Genomic DNA, 22,488 nt, shown 5'->3' with positions numbered 1-22,488 from the left:
GTGAAGAAGTAGTCCGGGAGAGATTAAGCAAAATAAAGATTAATAAATCACCTGGCCCGGATGGACTTCATCCGAGGTTTCTTATGGAGCTTAGGTCACAACTAGCAAGACCCCTATACTTGATTTTCAATAGTTCAATTAGATCAGGCATTGTACCGAAGGATTGGCGTATAGCCGAGGTAGTGCCATTATTTAAAAAGGGATCCAAAAATCATCCGGGTAACTACAGACTGGTTAGTTTGACATCTACAGTGGGGAAAATATTGGAAGGAATTCTAAGGGATAGCATACAGGAGTATCTGCAGACCATTCCGATTATTAGCAAGAACCGGCATGGCTTTGTGAGGGACAGATGTCAAACTAACTTAGTTAACTTCTACGAGGAAGTGAGCGACAATCTTGACCAGGGAAAAGCAGTAGATGTGGTCTACTTAGATTTTGCAAAAGCCTTCGATACAGTGCCTCACAGGAGACTGATCATCAAATTAAAGGAGCTTGGCCTAGGAAAAACTGTTTGTACATGGATAAGTAACTGGCTAGATAACAGGATACAGTGAGTAGTGGTCAACGGGAAGTCCTCAAGCTGAACACAAGTAGTCAGTGGAATACCACAAGGGTCCGTACTCGGCCCACTACTGTTCAACATATTTATCAATGACCTAGAAATAGGCCTGGAAAGCACAGTGTCAAGCTTTGCAGATGATACTAAACTGTGTAGGGCAATTAATTCAGAAATAGATGTGGAGTCTCTGCAGAATAACTTATCTAAACTTGAAATCTGGGCGTCTAAATGGAGAATGAGGTTCAATATAGAAAAATGCAAGGTTATGCATTTCGGCACTAAAAACAAACTTGCATCCTACATATTAAATGGGGAAAGTCTAGGGGTAACAGTATTAGAAAAAGATGTGGGGGTACTCATTGATAATAGACTTAATAACCGTATACAATGTCAAAGCACAGTAAAGAAGGCAAGTAAGGTGCTAGCGTGCATAAAACAGGGAATTGAGACAAGGGACGAGGATGTAATCCTGCCGCTATACAATTCATTGGTACTTCCGCACCTGGAATATTATGTTCAGTTGGGCACCACAGTATAAAAAAAGATATCGGTGAACTCGAAAGGGTTCAAAGGCGAGCTACTAAATGATTAAAGGGCTTGAGGGACTGGATTACGAGGAAAGGCTTACTAGGTTGAATATGTATACATTGGAAAAGAGGCATCTAAGAGGAGACATTATTAATGTCTTCAAATATGTAAAGGGACATTACAAAGAGTTATCAGAGAAATTATTAATTAAAAAAACTCTGTTTAGGACACGTGGGCATTCGCTGAGGCTGGAGGAGAGAACATTCCATACGCAACAGAGGAAAGGGTTCTTCACTGTTAGGGCAATAGGGATTTGGAATTCCTTGTCAGGGAAGGTGGAAATGGCGGACTCTGTAAATTCATTTAAAAAAGGATTGGATGAATTTCTGATTGAAAAGGATATCCAAGGTTACAACATTTAAAATATTGACGTTGATAATCCGGGTGTAACATCATTTATAGTTGTTAACTAGTCATAAAACATTACTTCAGCAGGGACATTATAATCAACTCAACTTAATACAGAATACAGATAGAACACGATGGGCATTTTACCTCTATTCAACCTCAATTACTATGTTACTGTACTCTGTGTACTTAATACTAAAGACTACTAGTGCGGTTACCCCCTGTCTGGTCCAGTATCATTTAGTTCCACTCTGGTCCAGTATCACCCGTTCAATCATAGTCCAGTGCAAGTTCAGTTCGAGTCTGGCCCAGTATCGCCAGTCCCAGTTTGGTCAAAATCCGGTTCCTGTTAGCCATTGGTAGCAACACAGTGTCCGGTCTATACCACAGAGTTACTTCAGTAATTTCCCAGAGGTGCCTGATCCTGTGTCCGCTGACTATCTTTGATGTATCCGGACAGAACAGATCCTGACACACATACTGTATATGGGGGTCTTCTTTTTTATTGCTGCAGAGTTTACTGTAGGATAGGTGTACTGTAGATGTGCATTACATGCCACGTGAGATCAGGGGTATGTTTTTTGCCTATGTTTCCACCAAATTAAGTTATCCATATAAAATTAGTATAATGCTGTCATCTAAACAATATTATTTGTGAATAAACTATCATCCCGTGTATGCAAATTTACTCAAGATAGTGTGCAGCATCTAATCATCAAACTGAATATCAGACCCATGACAGTATTAGCATCAGATATGCATGAATGAATGTCTTCCAACAGGGAAGTTTATTTAGCAGGGATAAGGTAAAATATAGGTCATTCAATGCTGTATAGCATTTGAATATTTGGTGTTTTTGAATAAAACTGTCTCCATAATTGATTAAATATGGACTGAAATATAGGCTAATTTAAAGTTTATTACACTAGAATGCTGTGTATTTTAACCTCTTCACTGTGGAGGACGTATAGGGTTCGTACTCGCATATGCACCCTCAGAGCGGAGTACAAGCCCCACTTATCCTATGCAGTGGGTGGTATAGACCTTGTGCCCATCGGTGTAGACAACTGGTAAGGAATCTGTGCAGATCTTCTCCATCATATAATTTAGGGTAGTTCTCTCTTTCAAACAGTGAGGCAGATGTATTAAGCCTGGGGAAGTTAAAAAGCATTAATAAAGCAGTGATGAGTGCAAGGTGATAACACACCAGCCAATCATTACGGGTTTAAAAAATGACAGTTAGTACCTGATTGGCTGGTGCATTATCACCTTCCACTTATCACTTCTTTATCACTTCTCCAGGCTTAATAAATCTGCCCCAGTGTGCCCAAACACATTCATGATGAAAGAACATTAAAAAAGTTCAGAAACATTGAATGCTGCAATAAATATATATATATATATATATATATATATATATATAAACAGGCCTGCTTTTGGTTTCTGTGTTTTGTTATGTGTATTGCATCTTTCTGTATTAATACAGCCGCACAGCTGGTACCATGTACAAATGTTGTCTAGTACTATAATGACTGCTTCCAATAAAGGCTATAATAGGCCTATTTGGATGTGGCTCAGAAGCCAACCCTTGTATAGATGTTACCATCTGTATCTGAGAGGTGATTGCATTTAAGTGCACTGCAATGGTGTGCTGGGCATATACGTGCAGTATGCTAGTGTAGGGACTTGCTGAGAATTTGGGTCTCTTGACGGGCTGCAAGCTTAAATGTTTTGATTCAAATATGAACAAAATCATCATGCTTTTGTTTGCAAATTATGCACAGAATTGCAGTATCTTTCTGTTATACAGGGTGGCCCAAAAGTAGGTATAACTATATATTTATACTATTTTAATATTATATAGTTATATTACTATATTTACACTACATAGTGTATTTTTTTGTTCTTCACTCAGATTCAATGCCATCATTCAAATTCTGCAACAACAAAAAAGGATGATAGATCATTACTGCATACCTGCTGGGCTAACCCGTGTGTGTGTACTCTTTTACATATATAAATATATAAATAAATAATAAGAATTTACTTACCGATAATTCTATTTCTCGGAGTCCGTAGTGGATGCTGGGGTTCCTGAAAGGACCATGGGGAATAGCGGCTCCGCAGGAGACAGGGCACAAAAAAGTAAAGCTTTACTAGGTCAGGTGGTGTGCACTGGCTCCTCCCCCTATGACCCTCCTCCAGACTCCAGTTAGGTACTGTGCCCGGACGAGCATACACAATAAGGGAGGCATTTTGAATCCCGGGTAAGACTCATACCAGCCACACCAATCACACCGTACAACTTGTGATCTAAACCCAGTTAACAGTATGACAACAGAAAGGGCCTCTTAAAGATGGCTCCTTAACAATAACCCGAATTAGTTAACAATAACTATGTACAAGTATTGCAGATAATCCGCACTTGGGATGGGCGCCCAGCATCCACTACGGACTCCGAGAAATAGAATTATCGGTAAGTAAATTCTTATTTTCTCTATCGTCCTAAGTGGATGCTGGGGTTCCTGAAAGGACCATGGGGATTATACCAAAGCTCCCAAACGGGCGGGAGAGTGCGGATGACTCTGCAGCACCGAATGAGAGAACTCCAGGTCCTCCTTTGCCAGGGTATCAAATTTGTAAAATTTTACAAACGTGTTCTCCCCCGACCACGTAGCTGCTCGGCAGAGTTGTAATGCCGAGACCCCTCGGGCAGCCGCCCAAGATGAGCCCACCTTCCTTGTGGAGTGGGCTTTTACAGTTTTAGGCTGTGGCAGGCCTGCCACAGAATGTGCAAGTTGAATTGTGTTACAAATCCAACGAGCAATCGACTGCTTAGAAGCAGGTGCGCCCAACTTGTTGGGTGCATACAATATAAACAGCGAGTCAGATTTTCTGACTCCAGCCGTCCTTGCAATGTATATTTTTAAGGCTCTGACAACGTCCAACAACTTGGAGTCCTCCAAGTCGCTAGTGGCCGCAGGCACCACAATAGGTTGGTTCAGATGAAATGCTGATACCACTTTAGGGAGAAAATGCGGACGAGTCCGCAGTTCTGCCCTATCCGAATGGAAGATTAGATAAGGACTTTTATAAGATAAAGCCGCCAATTCAGATACTCTCCTGGCAGAGGCCAGGGCTAGTAACATAGTCACTTTCAATGTGAGATATTTCAAATCCACCTTTTTCAATGGTTCAAACCAATGGGATTTGAGGAAATCTAAAACTACATTTAGATCCCACGGTGCCACCGGAGGCACCACAGGAGGGTGTATATGCAGTACTCCCTTGACAAAAGTCTGGACCTCAGGGACAGAGGCCAATTCTTTTTGGAAGAATATTGACAGGGCCGAAATTTGAACCTTAATGGATCCCAATTTGAGACCCATAGATAATCCTGATTGCAGGAAATGTAGGAAACGACCCAGTTGGAATTCCTCCGTCGGAACCCTCCGATCCTCGCACCACGCTACATATTTTCGCCAAATGCGGTGATAATGTTTCACGGTGACTTCCTTCCGTGCCTTAATCAAGGTAGGAATGACTTCTTCTGGAATGCCTTTCCCTTTTAGGATCTGGCGTTCAACCGCCATGCCGTCAAACGCAGCCGCGGTAAGTCTTGAAAAAGACAGGGACCCTGCTGTAGCAGGTCCCTTCTCAGAGGTAGAGGCCACGGTTCGTCCGTGAGCATCTCTTGAAGTTCCGGATACCAAGTCCTTCTCGGCCAATCCGGAACCACTAGTATTGTTCTTACTCTTCTTTGCCGTATGATCTTCAATACCTTTGGTATGAGCGGCAGAGGAGGAAACACATACACTGACTGGTACACCCAAGGAGTTACCAGTGCGTCCACAGCTATTGCCTGTGGATCTCTTGACCTGGCGCAATATTTGTCCAGTTTCTTGTTGAGGCGAGACGCCATCATGTCTACAATTGGTCTTTCCCAACGGTCTATTAACATGTTGAAGACTTCTGGATGTAGACCCCACTCTCCCGGATGAAGATCGTGTCTGCTGAGGAAGTCTGCTTCCCAGTTGTCCACGCCCGGGATGAACACTGCTGACAGTGCTATCACGTGATTCTCCGCCCAGCGAAGAATCTTGGCAGCTTCTGCCATTGCACTCCTGCTTCTTGTGCCGCCCTGCCTGTTTACATGGGCGACCGCCGTGATGTTGTCCGACTGAATCAACACCGGCTTTCCTTGCAGGAGAAGTTCCGCCTGGCTTAGAGCATTGTAGATTGCTCTTAGTTCCAGAATGTTTATGTGAAGAGACTTTTCCAGACTCGTCCATACTCCCTGGAAGTTTCTTCCTTGTGTGACTGCTCCCCAGCCTCTCAGGCTGGCGTCCGTGGTCACCAGGATCCAATCCTGAATGCCGAATCTGCGGCCTTCTAATAGGTGAGCCTTCTGCAACCACCACAGAAGTGACACCCTTGTCTTTGGTGACAGGGTTATTCGCAGGTGCATCTGCAGATGCGACCCTGACCATTTGTCCAACAGATCCCTTTGGAATATTCTTGCATGGAATCTGCCGAATGGAATTGCTTCGTAAGAAGCCACCATTTTTCCCAGGACTCTTGTGCATTGATGTACTGACACTTTTCCTGGTTTTAGGAGGTTCCTGACCAGATCGGATAACTCCTTGGCTTTTTCCTCTGGAAGGAAAACCTTTTTCTGAACCGTGTCCAGAATCATTCCTAGGAACAGCAGACGAGTTGTCGGGATTAAATGGGATTTTGGAATATTCAGAATCCACCCGTGTTGTCTTAGCACCTCTTGAGATAGTGCTAAAGCTGTCTCCAGCTGTTCTCTGGACCTTGCCCTTATTAGGAGATCGTCCAAGTATGGGATAACTAATACGCCTTTTCTTCGAAGAAGAATCATCATCTCGGCCATTACCTTGGTAAAGACCCGAGGCGCCGTGGACAATCCGAACGGCAGCGTCTGAAACTGATAGTGACAGTTTTGAACAATGAACCTGAGGTACCCCTGGTGTGCGGGGTAAATCGGAACGTGTAGATACGCATCCTTGATGTCCAAGGATACCATAAAGTCCCCTTCTTCCAGGTTCGCTATCACTGCTCTGAGTGACTCCATCTTGAACTTGAACTTTTTTATGTAGAGGTTCAAGGACTTCAGATTTAGAATAGGCCTTACCGAGCCATCCGGCTTCGGTACCACAAATAGAGTGGAATAATACCCCTTTCCTTGTTGTAATAGGGGTACTTTGACTATCACCTGCTGAGCGTACAGCTTGTGAATGGCTTCCAACACCCTCTCCCTTTCGGAAGAGACGGTTGGGAAGGCAGACTTCAGGAAACGATGAGGAGGATCCGTCTCTAATTCCAACCTGTACCCCTGAGATATTATCTGCAGGATCCAGGGGTCTACCTGCGAGTGAGCCCACTGCGCGCTGTAATTTTTGAGACGGCCCCCCACTGTCCCCGAGTCCGCTTGAGAGGCCCCAGCGTCATGCTGAGGTTTTTGCAGGAGCCGGGGAGGGCTTCTGTTCCTGGGAAGGAGCTGCCTGTTGGTGTCTCTTCCCTCTTCCTCTGCCTCGTGGCAGGTACGACAAGCCCTTTGCTCTCTTATTTTTGTAGGAGCGAAAAGGCTGCGGTTGAAAGGTCGGTGCCTTTCTCTGTTGGGGAGTGACTTGAGGTAAAAAAAGTGGATTTCCCGGCAGTAGCCGTGGCCACCAAGTCTGATAGACCAACTCCAAATAACTCCTCCCCTTTATACGGCAAAACCTCCATGTGACGTTTTGAATCCGCATCGCCTGTCCACTGTCGTGTCCATAAGGCTCTTCTGGCTGAAATGGACATAGCACTCACCCGAGATGCCAGTGTGCAAATATCCCTCTGTGCATCACGCATATAGATAAATGCATCCTTTATTTGTTCTAACGACAGTAAAACATTGTCCCTATCTAGGGTATCAATATTTTCAATCAGGGATTCTGACCAAACTACTCCAGCACTGCACATCCAGGCAGTTGCTATAGCTGGTCGTAGTATAACACCTGCATGTGTGTATATATTCTTTTGAATAACTTCCATCTTTCTATCTGATGGATCCTTAAGTGCGGCCGTCTCAGGAGAGGGTAACGCCACTTGTTTGGATAAGCGTGTGAGCGCCTTGTCCACCTTAGGGGGTGTTTCCCAGCGCGCCCTAACCTCTGGCGGGAAAGAGTATAATGCCAATAACTTTTTTGAAATTATCAACTTTTTATCAGGAGCAACCCACGCTTCATCACACACGTCATTTAATTCTTCTGATTCAGGAAAAACTGTTTGTAGTTTTTTCACACCATACATAATACCCTGTTTTACGGTATCTGTAGTATCAGCTAAATGTAACGTCTCCTTCATTGCCAAAATCATATAACGTGTGGCCCTACTGGAAAATACGTTTGAATTTCTACCGTCGTCACTGGAATCAGTGCCCGTGTCTGGGTCTGTGTCGACCGACTGAGGCAAAGGGCGTTTTACAGCCCCTGACGGTGTTTGAGGCGCCTGGACAGGCATTAATTGATTGTCCGGCCGCCTCATGTCCTCAACTGACTGTTTAAGGGAAGATAAACCATCACGTAATTCCACAAATAAAGGCATCCATTCTGGTGTCGACCCCCTGGGGGGTGACATCTGCATATTTGGCAATTGCTCCGCCTCCACACCAATATCGTCCTCATACATGTCGACACCACGTACCGACACACACCGCAAACTCACAGGGAATGCTCTAATGAAGACAGGACCCACTAGCCCTTTTGGGGAGACAGAGGGAGAGTCTGCCAGCACACACCACAAAGCGCTATATATACAAGGGATATCCTTATATTAAGTGCTCCCTTATAGCTGCTTTAATATATATATATATAGCCATTAATGTGCCCCCCCTCTCTGTTTTACCCTGTTTCTGTAGTGCAGTGCAGGGGAGAGACCTGGGAGCCGTTCTGACCAGCGGAGCTGTGACAGAAAATGGCGCCGTGTGCTGAGGAGATAGGCCCCGCCCCTTTTTCGGCGGGTTCTTCTCCCGCTATTTTTCCAGTCAGGCAGGGGTTAAATATCTCCATATAGCCCCTATGGGCTATATGTGAGGTATTTTTAGCCTTGTATAAGGTTTATATTTGCCTCTCAGAGCGCCCCCCCCCAGCGCTCTGCACCCTCAGTGACTGCCCAGTGAAGTGTGCTGAGAGGAAAATGGCGCACAGCTGCAGTGCTGTGCGCTACCTTATGAAGACTGAGGAGTCTTCAGCCGCCGGTTTCCGGACCTCTTCACGCTTCAGCATCTGCAAGGGGGTCGGCGGCGCGGCTCCGGGACCGGACTCCACGGCTGGGCCTGTGTTCGATCCCTCTGGAGCTAATGGTGTCCAGTAGCCAAGCAGCAAATCCACTCTGCATGCAGGTGAGTTTACTACTTTCCCCCTAAGTCCCACGTTGCAGTGATCCTGTTGCCAGCAGGACTCACTGTAAAGAAAAAAAAAACCTAAACTAAACTTTCTCTAAGCAGCTCTTTAGGAGAGCCACCTAGATTGCACCCTTCTCGTTCGGGCACAAAATCTAACTGGAGTCTGGAGGAGGGTCATAGGGGGAGGAGCCAGTGCACACCACCTGACCTAGTAAAGCTTTACTTTTTTGTGCCCTGTCTCCTGCGGAGCCGCTATTCCCCATGGTCCTTTCAGGAACCCCAGCATCCACTTAGGACGATAGAGAAATATACATATATTCTCGTATCTATCTATCTATCTATCTATCTATCTATCTATCTATCTATCTATCTATCTATCAGAAAATGACAAATTTTTTTTCATTACAAAATTAGTAAGCATTAAATAATAGTGATCACATTTTGGTATCTTATAGTAGATAACTTGACATTTGGCACAACAGAGAGAAAACTTAAGCCAAGCAAAAAACTTACAGCCAGCCAGCAGGTATTGATAGTACTGTACCACATCTGAAGCCAGCAACAAGGGATGGTTTGCATTAAACGGTGGCTGTAACTCATTCCACTGAGGAGTCCTGCAGAAACAGAATACAGTATCTTTAACTAAACTGCAGTTATAGCTATACAGTTTATGTATAAAATATACAATGATATAAAACACAAATGTAATGTAAAATAAAATAATGATATTGTAATTGGAAAATCCTCATGTATACTCTGTATGAATTACACATTTTTTTTATGTATAAGAAGTAAAGGTCAGTTTAACATACTGTTTCTCAAACTCAGTCCTCAGGACCCTTAACCATAACTTGCCTACTTTTTAAAAAGCATTTCAGGGAGATTGTAAAAGTAACACCTAACAGCACAGACATGCACTTTTACATGAGGAGACTGTGCTGATTAATTTGATATATGACACTTGTATATAGTGTGAGCCTGTATGCAGAGCAGAACAGAACCTGTATTGATAAAAAGCTGTGTCTGCTACATTGCACCATAGTCGCATTGCGTTGTGACTAAAGATGCATACACCGGTGAGATATTGACTTATGTGTGATTTTTACTACGTAATATTGACTATGAGCTTGCTATTTTGGCTATGGACGATTTTGACTATACTTTGTACTAGATAGTCAAAATTGACTTGCCTGCACAGTCTATCTAACCTTGCGCTACCGACTTCGCGGGAGTGCGCACTGGGTTCGAAATGGTATCGTAAGCTGGCTAACACCTTGCGATATGCACTAACTTTCCTTGTGATTTTGACTATAAAGTAAAAATCGCAAGGTAATATCGCACCGTGTGTACACACCTCAAGATGCATTTTTGGCAAAAAAAGACGCAAAAAAGATGCCCATCGCTAGAAGATTCTCACGCGACTTGGCGTGACAAGAGGGGCTGCTTGGCATGACTGCACCAAAGATGAATGAGGACACATCTGAATATGAAAAAAAAAAAAGCTGTATTTAGTTTGCTGAGATGGTGACAGCAATCAGAAAAATTGCAGTGGTACATGTATTGCCACAATTCTTGTTTAAATAGGCTTCCCCTTCATTACCATGGGGATGATATCGCTGGAGAAGGTGGGCAAAGGATATCACCTGCGATGTTCAGTAATAGCTTTTGCCAGCATCAGGGCTTAGTAAATAGGGAGAAGCACTATCTTCAGCAAAAACACAAATTTTCAACAGATTTAGAGGCTTTCTCCCTATGCTAAACAGATCCCACAATATGTTAACCCCAGCCTTAAAGACACAATTTATCTAAAATATAAGGCAAAAAAGAAAAACATTAGAAAATCTGACCTAAATCAACAAGTTACAGTGACAAAATGCTGATGGAATAAGAAGATAATGTGGAAGTTAGAAAAACAACAAACAATAAAGGTTGTATGACATTGCTTTTGACAGAAAATATATTTTTACCAACTACAGTGTTTTAAAATGTGGTCCAAACTTGTTTTATAGTGTGCAGATTGAAAAGTTGGATGGTTTAAAGGTTCTGAAGTGATGTTTATTTCCACTATAAAATTAGATTTACTACAATGTAACCAATACAGGAATCTGATCTGAAAACATGTATGCATTGGTAAACTTTTATTCTATTTACAATTATTTGTATTTTATTGCATTGGACCTACACTTATTAAAGTGAAAGGCCATGTTACTGTATGTCTAAAATCCAATACAGGGTATAGTTATTCTCGATAGTCATACAAATTTCTCAATTCAGATAAAATTCCTTTATGTTTCCTCTCTCTGAGAAATGATGGCTCTTTCCAATATGAGGTCATTTTAATTAAGGAATGTTCCTTGTAAATTGCTCTGTATCGTTCAAATTGATTACACCAATACAGGAATAACCATTGCTGCAGGACAATGCATCCTGAAAATCAATGGCAAAATACTTTAAACTGTCCTAAAAAAAAGACACTGGAATAATATTTATAGATTGATTTCTGTTTGCTGCAGTTCGGTCAGGCCACTTATTAAGGGCTATCACAATCTAGACTAGCTTTTATTAGAAAACCAATGGAACAGTGCTGCTGTGCTAGACAATCACGTTAATGTAGATAGAAATTAGTGGGTAATGGTAATAACTATAAATAATGGTACAATACTTACAGAAATATCATTTATGAATGTCTGAAGAAACAATGCTAATAAATTTCCTGTCATTTATAGAATATACACTGTAGTCAGTGTGGCCCACACACTTCAGATGACCATGGTCAGCACATTGGGGGTCATTCCGACCCATTCGCACGCTGCAGCGGCGATCGCAAGAAGACTGACAGGTGTTCCGGGGCATCAACTGACCGTTTTCCAGACGTGGTGAGGCGAACACAGGCGTGTCCAGGCATTTGGAGGGCGGATGTCTGACGTCAATTCCGGGACTTTCGTCGCTGGATCCATCACACAGTCTCAGCCTGGTCTTGTTTTGCAGGAAACTTTTTTAGCATAGCAGGGCTGCACAAGCGATCGCAGCCCTGCTATGCTATAATACACTCCCCCATAGACGGCGAATAGTTGATTGCACAAGCAGCAAAAAGTTGCTACATGCGATAAACTCTGAATGACCCCCATTGTCATTAATTTTGGAGCAAGGGGTCTATTTGTGAAGCAGCAATAACCGCTTTCTCTGGGGCTATCACCAATTCTTCCTATTTAAGAGGAGAATCACTGCATAGAAATCAATGATTTCTCTTGCTGTCCTTCCTTTTTCATTGCTTACCATGTTCTCACAGCCTACTATGATGACTGTGGTGTCTGAGATACTTACCTTGAGATGATGTTACCAAATACCCTTGAAAGGAGTACCTGCAAAGCCAGGAAGGTCATGTCTCACTGCCTGATGAATGAATGATCTATTCAATTTATCCTGAGATGAACTACGCTTCAGTAGAGTACTTGTAAAGTCAGAGATATCTAGCAAGATCCCCTCTGGGCCATGTCTCATGGCGCATTAAAATTAGTTCATCAAATTTAATGATAGCAGCAGCCTGGCTGCTTTCTGAAAGAAGGTACACGTCAAAGGGTGGGGGAGACACTGCTTCTTGTAAAGCGGTGGAAATTGGCCTATTAGTTTATTAGTGTGGTGGGGAAAATCATTTCATGTACTGGGGGATAAATAGTTGGGCTATTCATTTAATGGTGTGGTGTAAGTTAATAATTTAAGATTGGGAGTGTGAGGTGGAAGCTGGGCTTTTCATTTCTTGATGTGTTGTGAGTTAATCATTTAATGCAATGGGGTGGAGGGCTGGGATGTTAAGTTATTGTTGTGGTTGGAGTTAACCATTTTATGTAATGGAAGAGAGAGTTGGAAAAATAATTTAATGGTGTGGTGTGGTGGGGTGGGGTTACCCCCCCCCCCTCCCCCAGGCTAAAATATAAATGTGCCAGTTGCCATGTCTGTGTGTCCACTCTGAGATTTACTTGCCTGTAGAACACAACAAATTTTCATGTATAATCTGTTTACCCCAACAAAGCATACTACTGTGAAAGGTATGCAATCTACTATATCCAGTAAGCGTCCCCTTAAGTTTATTGAAGCCAGGATGGGGAGGTCTGGCCATTAGAACCTCCCCCATCTCTGGACTACTTAATATTTTCTGGACAGTATAACAGGAAAGTACCCCTTCTTAATTATTCTGTATTGTAGAGGGTTATTGTCTGGTGATAACATAAGTATATAACTATTAAGGTGGCACATACAATATTTTAAAAAGGGGACTCCCTACTTTTAAATTAGAGTGACTTGAGTCTCTGGCAGCCAGGTTGGGGTAGAGCGATCAATTGTGTCCTTTGCCATCACCTGACACTATGCTACTTTCTGTAGTGCAATGGGATGAGAGCTGTAGAGCATCAGCATGATGATGTGATAAATTCTGAGGCCTCTTCCCTGGCCCTCACCAGCAGTTACTATAAGTAGGGGAGAGGTAAGTTTGTTTTTCCCTTATTAAACTAGTTCATTGAACGGGATGAGTGGGATTCATCATTAGTGCTTTTAACGTATATGCTGATGAGCTCCATTCTTCCTTTGCACTAAAGGGTTAAAACTAAGAGCATGTTGACATTTAATCTATAAGGCATATAAACATGTGTAGTATCATACCTGGCAATAGTCCAACTGGCACGTGGTGATGTCCACATTTCCAGTGGTGTGTCATCATTTATTTTCGGAGCAGTGCTCAGAGGCCGAGGTTCCAGCACATGTTCTACTACAGTTCCATAGCAACTAATGATGTACAGAGATTCCACCACATACTGCTTGGATTGATCTGAGAGTAAAGAGATCGGAAAGCATGTTTCAAGAACACATTTAAAATTCTCATCTTCTAAAACTGTAATAAAAGAAGATAAAACAAATAAAATAAAGAGCTGATATTTTAATATGAAACCATCTCTCTTCACCCGGCACCCCTTTGGCTTCTCCTATGATAGACATTCTGATAAGGCTGTTGCCTGTGTCTTGGCGGTCTCCCGCCTTCTCCAGGGCTCTACCTCGGCTATACTTATAGCTTAGATGCTGACAAAGATTTTGGCTCCATCTTCATTATTGACAATGATTTTTCCTGATTAAGTAGATTTTTATATGCTTTTTATATTAATTGCTCTTTAGGCAAAGAAGTTTCATATTTCAGAGGGTCAAGTCAGGGCTGGTCACTTTCCCCTTTACTCTTTAATTTGGCCCTTTACCCACTTCTCTTTATCTTTGCAACTAATCTTTTGAGGGGATTACCTTTGGGCAGAGTGTTCACGAAAGTTAAAGCTTTTGCTAATGAACTTTTACTGCATATTTCCAACCCCCCTGTTCCCTACCCCAGATTAAATTGCGGGAGTATGTTTGGGTCTTGGGTTTTTAAGTTAATGAAGATAAATCATTAGCTTTATCCTTGGGCACTAATGCAAAGCTCTTCTTGAGTGAGCCCTTTAAGTTGACATGGGCAAAGAGATCTCTCCCCTATATGGCCATACACCTTCCCAAACACATGGACTCTCTTTATTTCATTAACATGAGACCACAAATTAGAACAGTTCTGTCAGAAATATATAGCTAGTATAAACTCTCCCTCTGGTATCTTGGCTGAGATAGTCTCCTTAAAATTATGAGTTTTCCCAGGTTTCTTTATCCATTGCACATACTGCCACTTGTTTTGTATCAGAGGGATACCAGTCTAGATAATAAACCACTTTGTCCCTTAATCTCACGACTTGACTACTGCAATGTTCTCCTCACTGGCCTCGCTTGCTCCCCTCCAATCTGTACTGAACTCCGCAGCTAGGCTAATCTTCCTCTCCCGCCGCACCACATCTGCCACTCCTCTTCGACAAAATCTACACTGACTCCCATTCCCCTACAGAATCCTCTTCAAACTCCTCATCCTCACATACAAGGCCATCTCTAATTCCACTGCTCCCTACATCTCCAACCTCCTTTCCCTTCATACTCCCTCCCGCCCCCTACGGTCGACTAATGACCGTCGCCTCTCCACCGCCCTGGTCACTGCTTCCCATGCACGAGTTCAGGATTTTGCCCGTGCTGCACCCCTTCAGTGGAACGCACTCCCCCGCTCCATTAGACTCTCCCCGACCTTGCAAAGCTTCAAACGGGCACTAAAAACCCACCTATTCATCAAAGCATACCCTCCCGATGCATAACCCAGTGCTGAAGCCGCGCCTCCACCCCCCTGCCCCATGCCGTGAACACCTCAGCTTTGCTTGCATACTGCCATCTGGCTACCTCCCACTTACCTGCACCTCTTGTCATCTGTCTGTCATCTGTCTGTCGCCCCTCCCCACTAGATTGTTAGCTCTTCTTTCCTCTTGTTATCTAAGCCCTCGTCTCGACACATTTCACTCGCAGCTCTCCCCTACTCAATGACCATCTTTATCCTGCTAGTAAAGGCTCATCTCCATCTATGGCCACCAGTCTCTAGTAGTACGATGATCACTCCATCAATACTTACATCTTAGCTGTATTATGTCTTGAGAACGTGTGGTGCTCTGTTACCTGTACTCTATTTCTGTTATTTATTTACTGTAATGCTATGTTTTGTCTCCCTGTACTGTCCTTTGTACGGCGCTGCGAAACACATGTGGCGCCTTATAAATAAAATGTAATAATAATAATAATAATCTGCTCTGGTATTAGCTTCCTTAAACTCCACCAAACCCCTGCGAATGCTGGCATTAACTTTCCTAACCTCAAATGCTATAGTTTCACAAGTTTCCTTCAAATTAACAAGGACTGGCTTCAATCAATTCAAACCTACCCTAACACCACAGTAGATCAAACCTTTCTTCCTGATATCAGCCTTATTTCTTTCCTACACACCCACAAGGCCGAAAATTCTAGACAATCCCCCTCCTTATGTCCTCATGGATTATACAGAAGGATGTAGTTATCATTCCTTCCTACACAATGCAGAATTTCAATAAGGTAAAGCCTCTTTCCCTTTTCAATCGTAGGGAACTAGTTAACTTGAAGGCTCTAGAGAGTATGCCTAGAAGACAGCCACTGTAGGTGAGACATAGTGTAGACCTACATTCTCCCCTCAATGTTCCTGAATATTCTATAACAGCGCTTCCTTCCCCCCAGCTATGTTTTATCATTGGCATCACAGATACCAATTCCTGTTTGAAGTGTAGAATATAACATATAATTCCTCTTGTATGTGATTACCCTTCTTAATACCCCTTTACCTTGTGGATGGCTACCCCAGTGTGTCGATAAGGACAACACCTGGGACCCTATGTTTATAATTTCCCGATCTTTATGTAGTCTTTGTGTGACCTTTAAAGAATTATTTTGTATGGGCATTGTGTAGCATCAATTTTTTTGTACATCAAATATTATATACGTCAACTACTTTTCTCCTTGCCATGTATTTTTACTGTACTTTTTTTCTAAGTATAGTAAGCTTTAGCAAGGTCTTCCAGGTCCAGTGATCAGTTGATGATGACTTCCGGTGGATCCAGTGGTGCTTCAGGTAGTGAATTTGCTTAAAACCTAACCTCAGTGCCTAACCCTAACCTCTGCTCTTACAGCCTTACCCTAACCTCCCCTCTCGTAGTCTAACCCTCCACTAACGGTCCATGCAGAATGTCAGCGTTTCACATGTCAATCATGTGAACATGTTGACATTCTGCACATGCCAACATTTTCAATGTTAACATTTTAAAAATGTCGACATCATAAATGTTAACATTGAGTCATTTGAACTCATTCTGTGAAATATGGGTAAATCTCCAGGACTCTAGTAGAGTAGACCAGGTTCCCGGATCCACCCATATCACTGGACAGACAAGGAACATGATGAAGTGATTCATGTTGACTATAGTCATTACGGTACTGCTACTGTACAATGCAGCAAACTGCAACACTGTACAACAGGGAAGCACGATAACGCGATCGTGAGGACAAGCTTTCTAAGCATCCCACATTCGCGTTCTCCCTGGGACTCTACCAAATTATACATTTTAAAAGACAAATATGAATTATCCTTCGAAGAATAAAATAAAAAACACACACTCAAATATAACATAAAAATAAAATATAAATAATAATAAATAATAAATAATAAAAAATAATAATAAAATATAAACTGTAGTGTTGTTGGACAAACTATTAGATATACAAAGTTGCTTATTCTTTTTGTAAACCAAATCTTTGACAAACGTAGCATAGCTCAGCTTATTTCATATATAGGTTATGGTATGGTTCCATAATTCTGAAGACACATAGAAGCCAATGGATATGATCGCAATTTGAGCCCTCTTGCTCCTGTCCTTGGGACTGGCCCTGTTCCTCTCTCTGTTGAACCACATACATGCTTCTGTAGGATGGAGACACTCCATCTCCCTGGAAGAGTAGTTGGGACTCTGGGAGCCCAATGGAGTCTCCATGAGGTCTGGACGTTTCGTCTGCAATGGGGGAAGGAATGCAGGCTCCGGGGGCCCTGGCTTGAGGTACTAAAACCGTGGGGCCCTGGCTGGAGGTACAGTACTAAAGCTGGCCGACTACCTGTTGAGCTGCAATCAGCTGCTGCTGGGACTTCCCTCCCTGTACCAAATGACACATAACTCAGAGGACCTTCCATAAGGGGGTGCCCTACAATAATCTGCAATTCAGGGACTGAGTGCAATAACCATCAGATAGCTTAGGTCCTCAGAGGTCAAAGTATCAAACTTGTAGAACTTAGCAAACGTGTTCGACCCAGACCAAGTAGCCGCTCGGCAAAGCTGCAAAGCCAAGACACCCCGGGCAGCCACTCAGGAAAAACCCACCTTACGAGTAGAGTGGGCCTTAACATATTTTGGACACAGCAATCCTGCCATAGAATATGCATGCTGGATAGTGACCCTGATCCAGTGAGGGACCGTCTGCTTAGACGCAGGACACCCAATTTTCTTGGGATCATACAGGACAAACAGAGAGTCCAATTTTCTGAGACGAGCAGTCCTCTTCACATAGATTTTCAGAGCCCTTACAACATCCAAGGACTTTGATGAAATTGAGGAGTCAGTAGCAACTGGCACCACAATAGGTTGGTTGATATGAAAAGCTGACAACCTTTGGAAGGAACTGCTGACGTGTCCGGAGCTTAGCTCTATCTTCATGGAAGATTAAGTAGGGGCTTTTACAAGACAAAGCCCCCAACTCCGACACACGTCTAGCAGAAGCTAAGGCCAACAAAGTGACAGCCTTCCACGTGAGAAACTTTACCTCAACCTCCTGTAGAGGCTCGACCCAATCCGAGGAACTGTAACACCACAATAAGATCCCGGCACAAAGGGAGGCTGGATGTGCAGAACCCCTTTCAAGAAAGTCTGAACTTCAGGGAGGAAAGCCAGTTGTTTCTGGCAGAAAATGGATAAGGCCGAAATCTGGACCTTTATGGACCCCAAACCCATATCCACACCTGCTTGCAGGAAGAGGAGAAACCGTTCCAGTTGAAATTCCACCATAGGAAACTTCTTGGATTCACACCAAGATACATACTTTTTTTCCAAATGCGATGGCAATGTTTAGACGTTACTCCTTTCCTAGCCTGTATCAGGGTAGGAATAACCTTGTTCGGAATGCCCTTCTGAGCTAATATCTGGTGTTCAACCTCCATGCCGTCAAACGTAGCCGTGGTAAGTCTTGATAAGCGAACGGCCCCTGTTGCAGAAGGTCCTCCCGAACAGGAAAAGGCCTCGGGTCTTCCAGCAGTAGATCCAGAAGATCCACATACCAAGCCTTTCTTGGCCAGTCCGGAGTAATGAAGATTGCCTGAACTCTTGTTCTCTTTACGAGTTTTAGAATCCTTAGAATGGGTGGAAGTGGTGGAAACACATACACTGACTGGAACACCCATGGAGTTACCAGGGCATCCACCGCCACTGCTTGTGGGTCTCTTGACCTGGAACAGTACCTTCTTGTTGAGACGGGATGCCATCATATCTATTTGAGGTACACCCCAAAGATTTGTCACCTCCGTGAACACCTCTGGATGGAAGCCCCACTCTCCTGGATGGAGATCGTGTCTGCTGAGGAAGTCCGCTTCCCAGTTGCACACTCCCGGAATGAAGATTGCTGACAGTGCCAACGCATGCCTTTCTGCACAGAGGATTCTTTTTGCCTCTGACATTGCAGCTCTGCTCTTCGTTCCGCCCTGTCGGTTTATGTAGGCCACCGTCGTTACATTGTCCGACTGCACCTGAATGGCCCGATCTTGTAGAAGATGTGCCGCTTCAAGACGACCATTGTATACGGCCCTTAGTTCCAGAATGTTGACTGGAGGAATGGATTCCAGACTTGACCACCTTCCTTGGAAGGTTTCCCCTTGGGTGATTGTGCCCCAACCTCTGAGACTTGCATCTGTGGTTAGAAGGATCCAGTTCTGAATCCCGAAACTGCGGCCCTCTAGAAGGTGAGGCAATTGTAGCCACCACAGGAGTGAAACCCCTTTTCCTCTGGTGCATGTGCAGATAAGACCCTGACCACTTGTCCGGGAGATCCAGTTGGAAGGACCGTGCATGAAATCTTCCATACTGAAGAGCCTCGTAGGAGGCAACCATCTTCCCCAGAAGGCGAATGCACTGATGAACAGATAACCGGGATACTGAAGAGCCTCGTAGGAGGCAACCATCTTCCCCAGAAGGTGAATGCACTGATGAACAGATACCCGGGAAGGCTTCAAGACATCCCAGACCATAGTTTGGATCACCAACGCTTTCTCCACCGGTAGAAATACCCTTTGCACTTCCGTGTCGAGGATTATCCCCAGGAAATACAATCTCCTTGTCGGCTCTAAATGTGACTTGGGAAGATTTAGGATCCATCCATGTTCCCTGAGCAGTCGAGTCTTGAGAGCAATGGACTGCAACAACCTCTCCCTGGAAGATGCCTTTATCTGCAGATCGTCCAGATAAGGAATTATATTCAACCCCTGCCTGCGGAGGAGAATCATCATCTCTGCCATTACCTTGGTGAATACCCTCGGTGCTGTGGAGAGGCCGAACGGCAGTGCCGGGAACTGATAGTGACAGTCCAATAGCGCAAATCTGAGATAAGCCTGGTGTGGTGGCCAAATCGGAATGTGGAGGTACGCATCCTTGATGTCTAAGGACACCAGAAACTCTCCCTCCTCCAGCCCTGAGATCACTGCTCTCAGAGACTCCATTTTGAACTTGAATTCCCTCAGATAAGGGTTTAGCGACTTCAGGTTCAAAATTGGCCTGACCGAACCATCCGGTTTCGGTACCACAAATAGGTTTGAATAGTAACCCTGGTTTACCAGATGAGGTTGAACTGGAACAATTACATCTGACCTTTCCAATTTTTGAATGGCTTCCTGAAGGATAGCCCTTTCTGTCAGCAAAACTGGCAAGCCTGATTTGAAGAACCTGTGGGATGGGAGGTCTTGAAACTCCAGTTTGTACCTATGGGACACAATATCCTGTACCCAGGAATCCAGACCCAATGACACCCAGACGTGACTGAAATATCTAAGCCTCACTCCCACCTGCCCGTTCTCCAGGCAGGGAGGTCCACCGTCATGCTGAGGATTTTGAGGACACAGAGGCAGGTTTCTGGTCTTGGGAACCTGGGATTTTGCTCGCCCACCAATGAAGAAAGTGGTAGGAGTCTTGGACTTTTTTAGCTTTTGCAGGCCGAAAGGACTGCATAGAGGATGTAGAAAAAGGTTTCTTCATCATCTTAGAGGATGAGGGAAGAAAGGTTGACTTACCCGCAGTTGCCGTGGAAATCCACGCATCCAAAGCTTCCTCAAATAGAGCCTGACCTGTGAAGGGTAGGTTCTCCAAACTTTTCCTGGATTCCGCGTCTGCAGACCATTGGCGAAGCCAGAGTCCCTGCGTGCTGAGACAGCCATGGACGATGTCCTTGCAGTCAGATTACCCAGGTCCTTCATGACCTCCACCATGAAACCCGTGGAATCCTGTATGTTACGTAAAAACAATTCAATGTCACTTCTATCCATAGTATCTAAGTCCTCTAGTAATGTGCCTGACCACTTTACTATGGCTTTAGAAATCCATGCACAGTCAACAGTGGGCTTTAACGCCACTCCTGAAGCAGTGTATATGGATTTGAGTGTAGTTTCAATCTTGTGGTCTGCCGGTTCTTTAAAGCGGTAGACCCAGGGACAGGTAAAACCACCTTTTTAGACAGTCTAGATACAGAAGCGTCTACTATAGGTGGGTTTTCCCCCTTTTTCCTATCATCCTCAAGGAAAGGAAAAGCCACAAGAACCCTCTTTGGGATCTGGAATTTTTTCTCTGGTTTTTCCCAGGATTTTTCAAATAATGCGTTTAATTCCTTAGACGCAGGGAAGGTCAGGGAGGCTCTCTTATTGTCCGTAAAGTAAGCCTCCCATACCTGTTCAGGTGGTTTGTCAGTAATGTGTAACACATCCCTAATAGCCTCAATCATGAGTTGCACCCCTCTTGCCAGGAAAGCCTCACCCCCCCCCCCGCATATCCGCATCACCCTCTGCTGTGTCAGAGTCTGTGTCTGTGTCGACTTGCATAATCTGAGCAAGCACACGTTTCTTGGATACACCAGGGGATTTTGAGGTAGTGGGGACAGAACCAGACAAAACCTCCCCAATCAGGTTTTGTCTGGTTCTGTCCCCATCATTTTTAAAATATGTGATTCAGTCTCATAATGCGCAATCCTAGTAGAAAATAAGATTTTAAACCTACCGGTAAATCTTTTTCTCCTAGTCCATAGAGGATGCTGGGGGCTCCGTAAGGACCATGGGGAATAGACGGGCTCCGCAGGAGACATGGGCACTATAAAGAAACTTTAGAATGGATGTGCACTGGCTCCTCCCTCTATGCCCCTCCTCCAGACCTCAGTTAGAGAAACTGTGCCCAGAGGAGACGGACAGTACGAGGAAAGGCTTTTGTTAATCTAAGGGCAAGATTCATACCAGCCCACACCATCCATACCGTATAACCTGGACTATACGCAACCAGTTAACAGTATGAACAAAACAGTATCAGCTAAAGACTGATCTCAACTGTAACATAACCCTTATGTAAGTAACAACTATATACAAGCCTTGCAGATTTTGTCCGCACTGGGACGGGCGCCCAGCATCCTCTATGGACTGGGAGAAAAAGATTTACCGGTAGGTTTAAAATCTTATTTTCTCTTACGTCCTAAAGGATGCTGTGGACTCTGTAAGGACCATGGGGATTATACTAAAGCTCCCAAATGGGCGGGAGAGTGCGGATGACTCTGCAGCACCGATTGAGCAAACATGAGGTCCTCCTCAGCCAGGGTATCAAACTTGTAGAATTTAGCAAAAGTGTTTGAACCCGACCAAGTCGCCGCTCGGCAAAGCTGTAATGCCAAGACGCCTCGGGCAGCCGCCCAAGAAGATCCCACCTTCCTAGTGGAATGGGCCTTCACCGAATTAGGTAACGGCAATCCAGCCGTAGAATGAGCCTGCTGAATCGTGTTACAGATCCAGCGAGCAATAGTCTGCTTAGAAGCAGGAGCGCCAACCTTGTTGGCTACATAC

At 44.0% G+C, this 22,488-nt stretch overlaps 1 protein-coding gene across 7 annotated transcripts in view; it reads right to left on the bottom strand.

Moving 5' to 3' along the window:
• BCAS3 (BCAS3 microtubule associated cell migration factor) overlaps positions 1 to 22,488 on the bottom strand; it is a 2,144,796-nt gene that overhangs the window by 982,647 nt on the left and 1,139,661 nt on the right. For all 7 annotated transcript variants that reach the window (XM_063954016.1, XM_063954015.1, XM_063954017.1 and 4 more), the window contains 2 exons: positions 13,563 to 13,728; positions 9,420 to 9,520 (listed from right to left, as the gene is read on the bottom strand). In XM_063954016.1, coding sequence (XP_063810086.1) covers positions 9,420 to 9,520; positions 13,563 to 13,728 — 267 coding nt within the window. The remainder of the gene's footprint in view (positions 1 to 9,419; positions 9,521 to 13,562; positions 13,729 to 22,488) is intronic.

The sequence above is a fragment of the Pseudophryne corroboree genome, chromosome 2, assembly GCF_028390025.1.
Source record: "Pseudophryne corroboree isolate aPseCor3 chromosome 2, aPseCor3.hap2, whole genome shotgun sequence".
Lineage (NCBI taxonomy): Eukaryota > Metazoa > Chordata > Amphibia > Anura > Myobatrachidae > Pseudophryne > Pseudophryne corroboree.
This window is presented reverse-complemented; position numbering and strand designations above follow the sequence as displayed.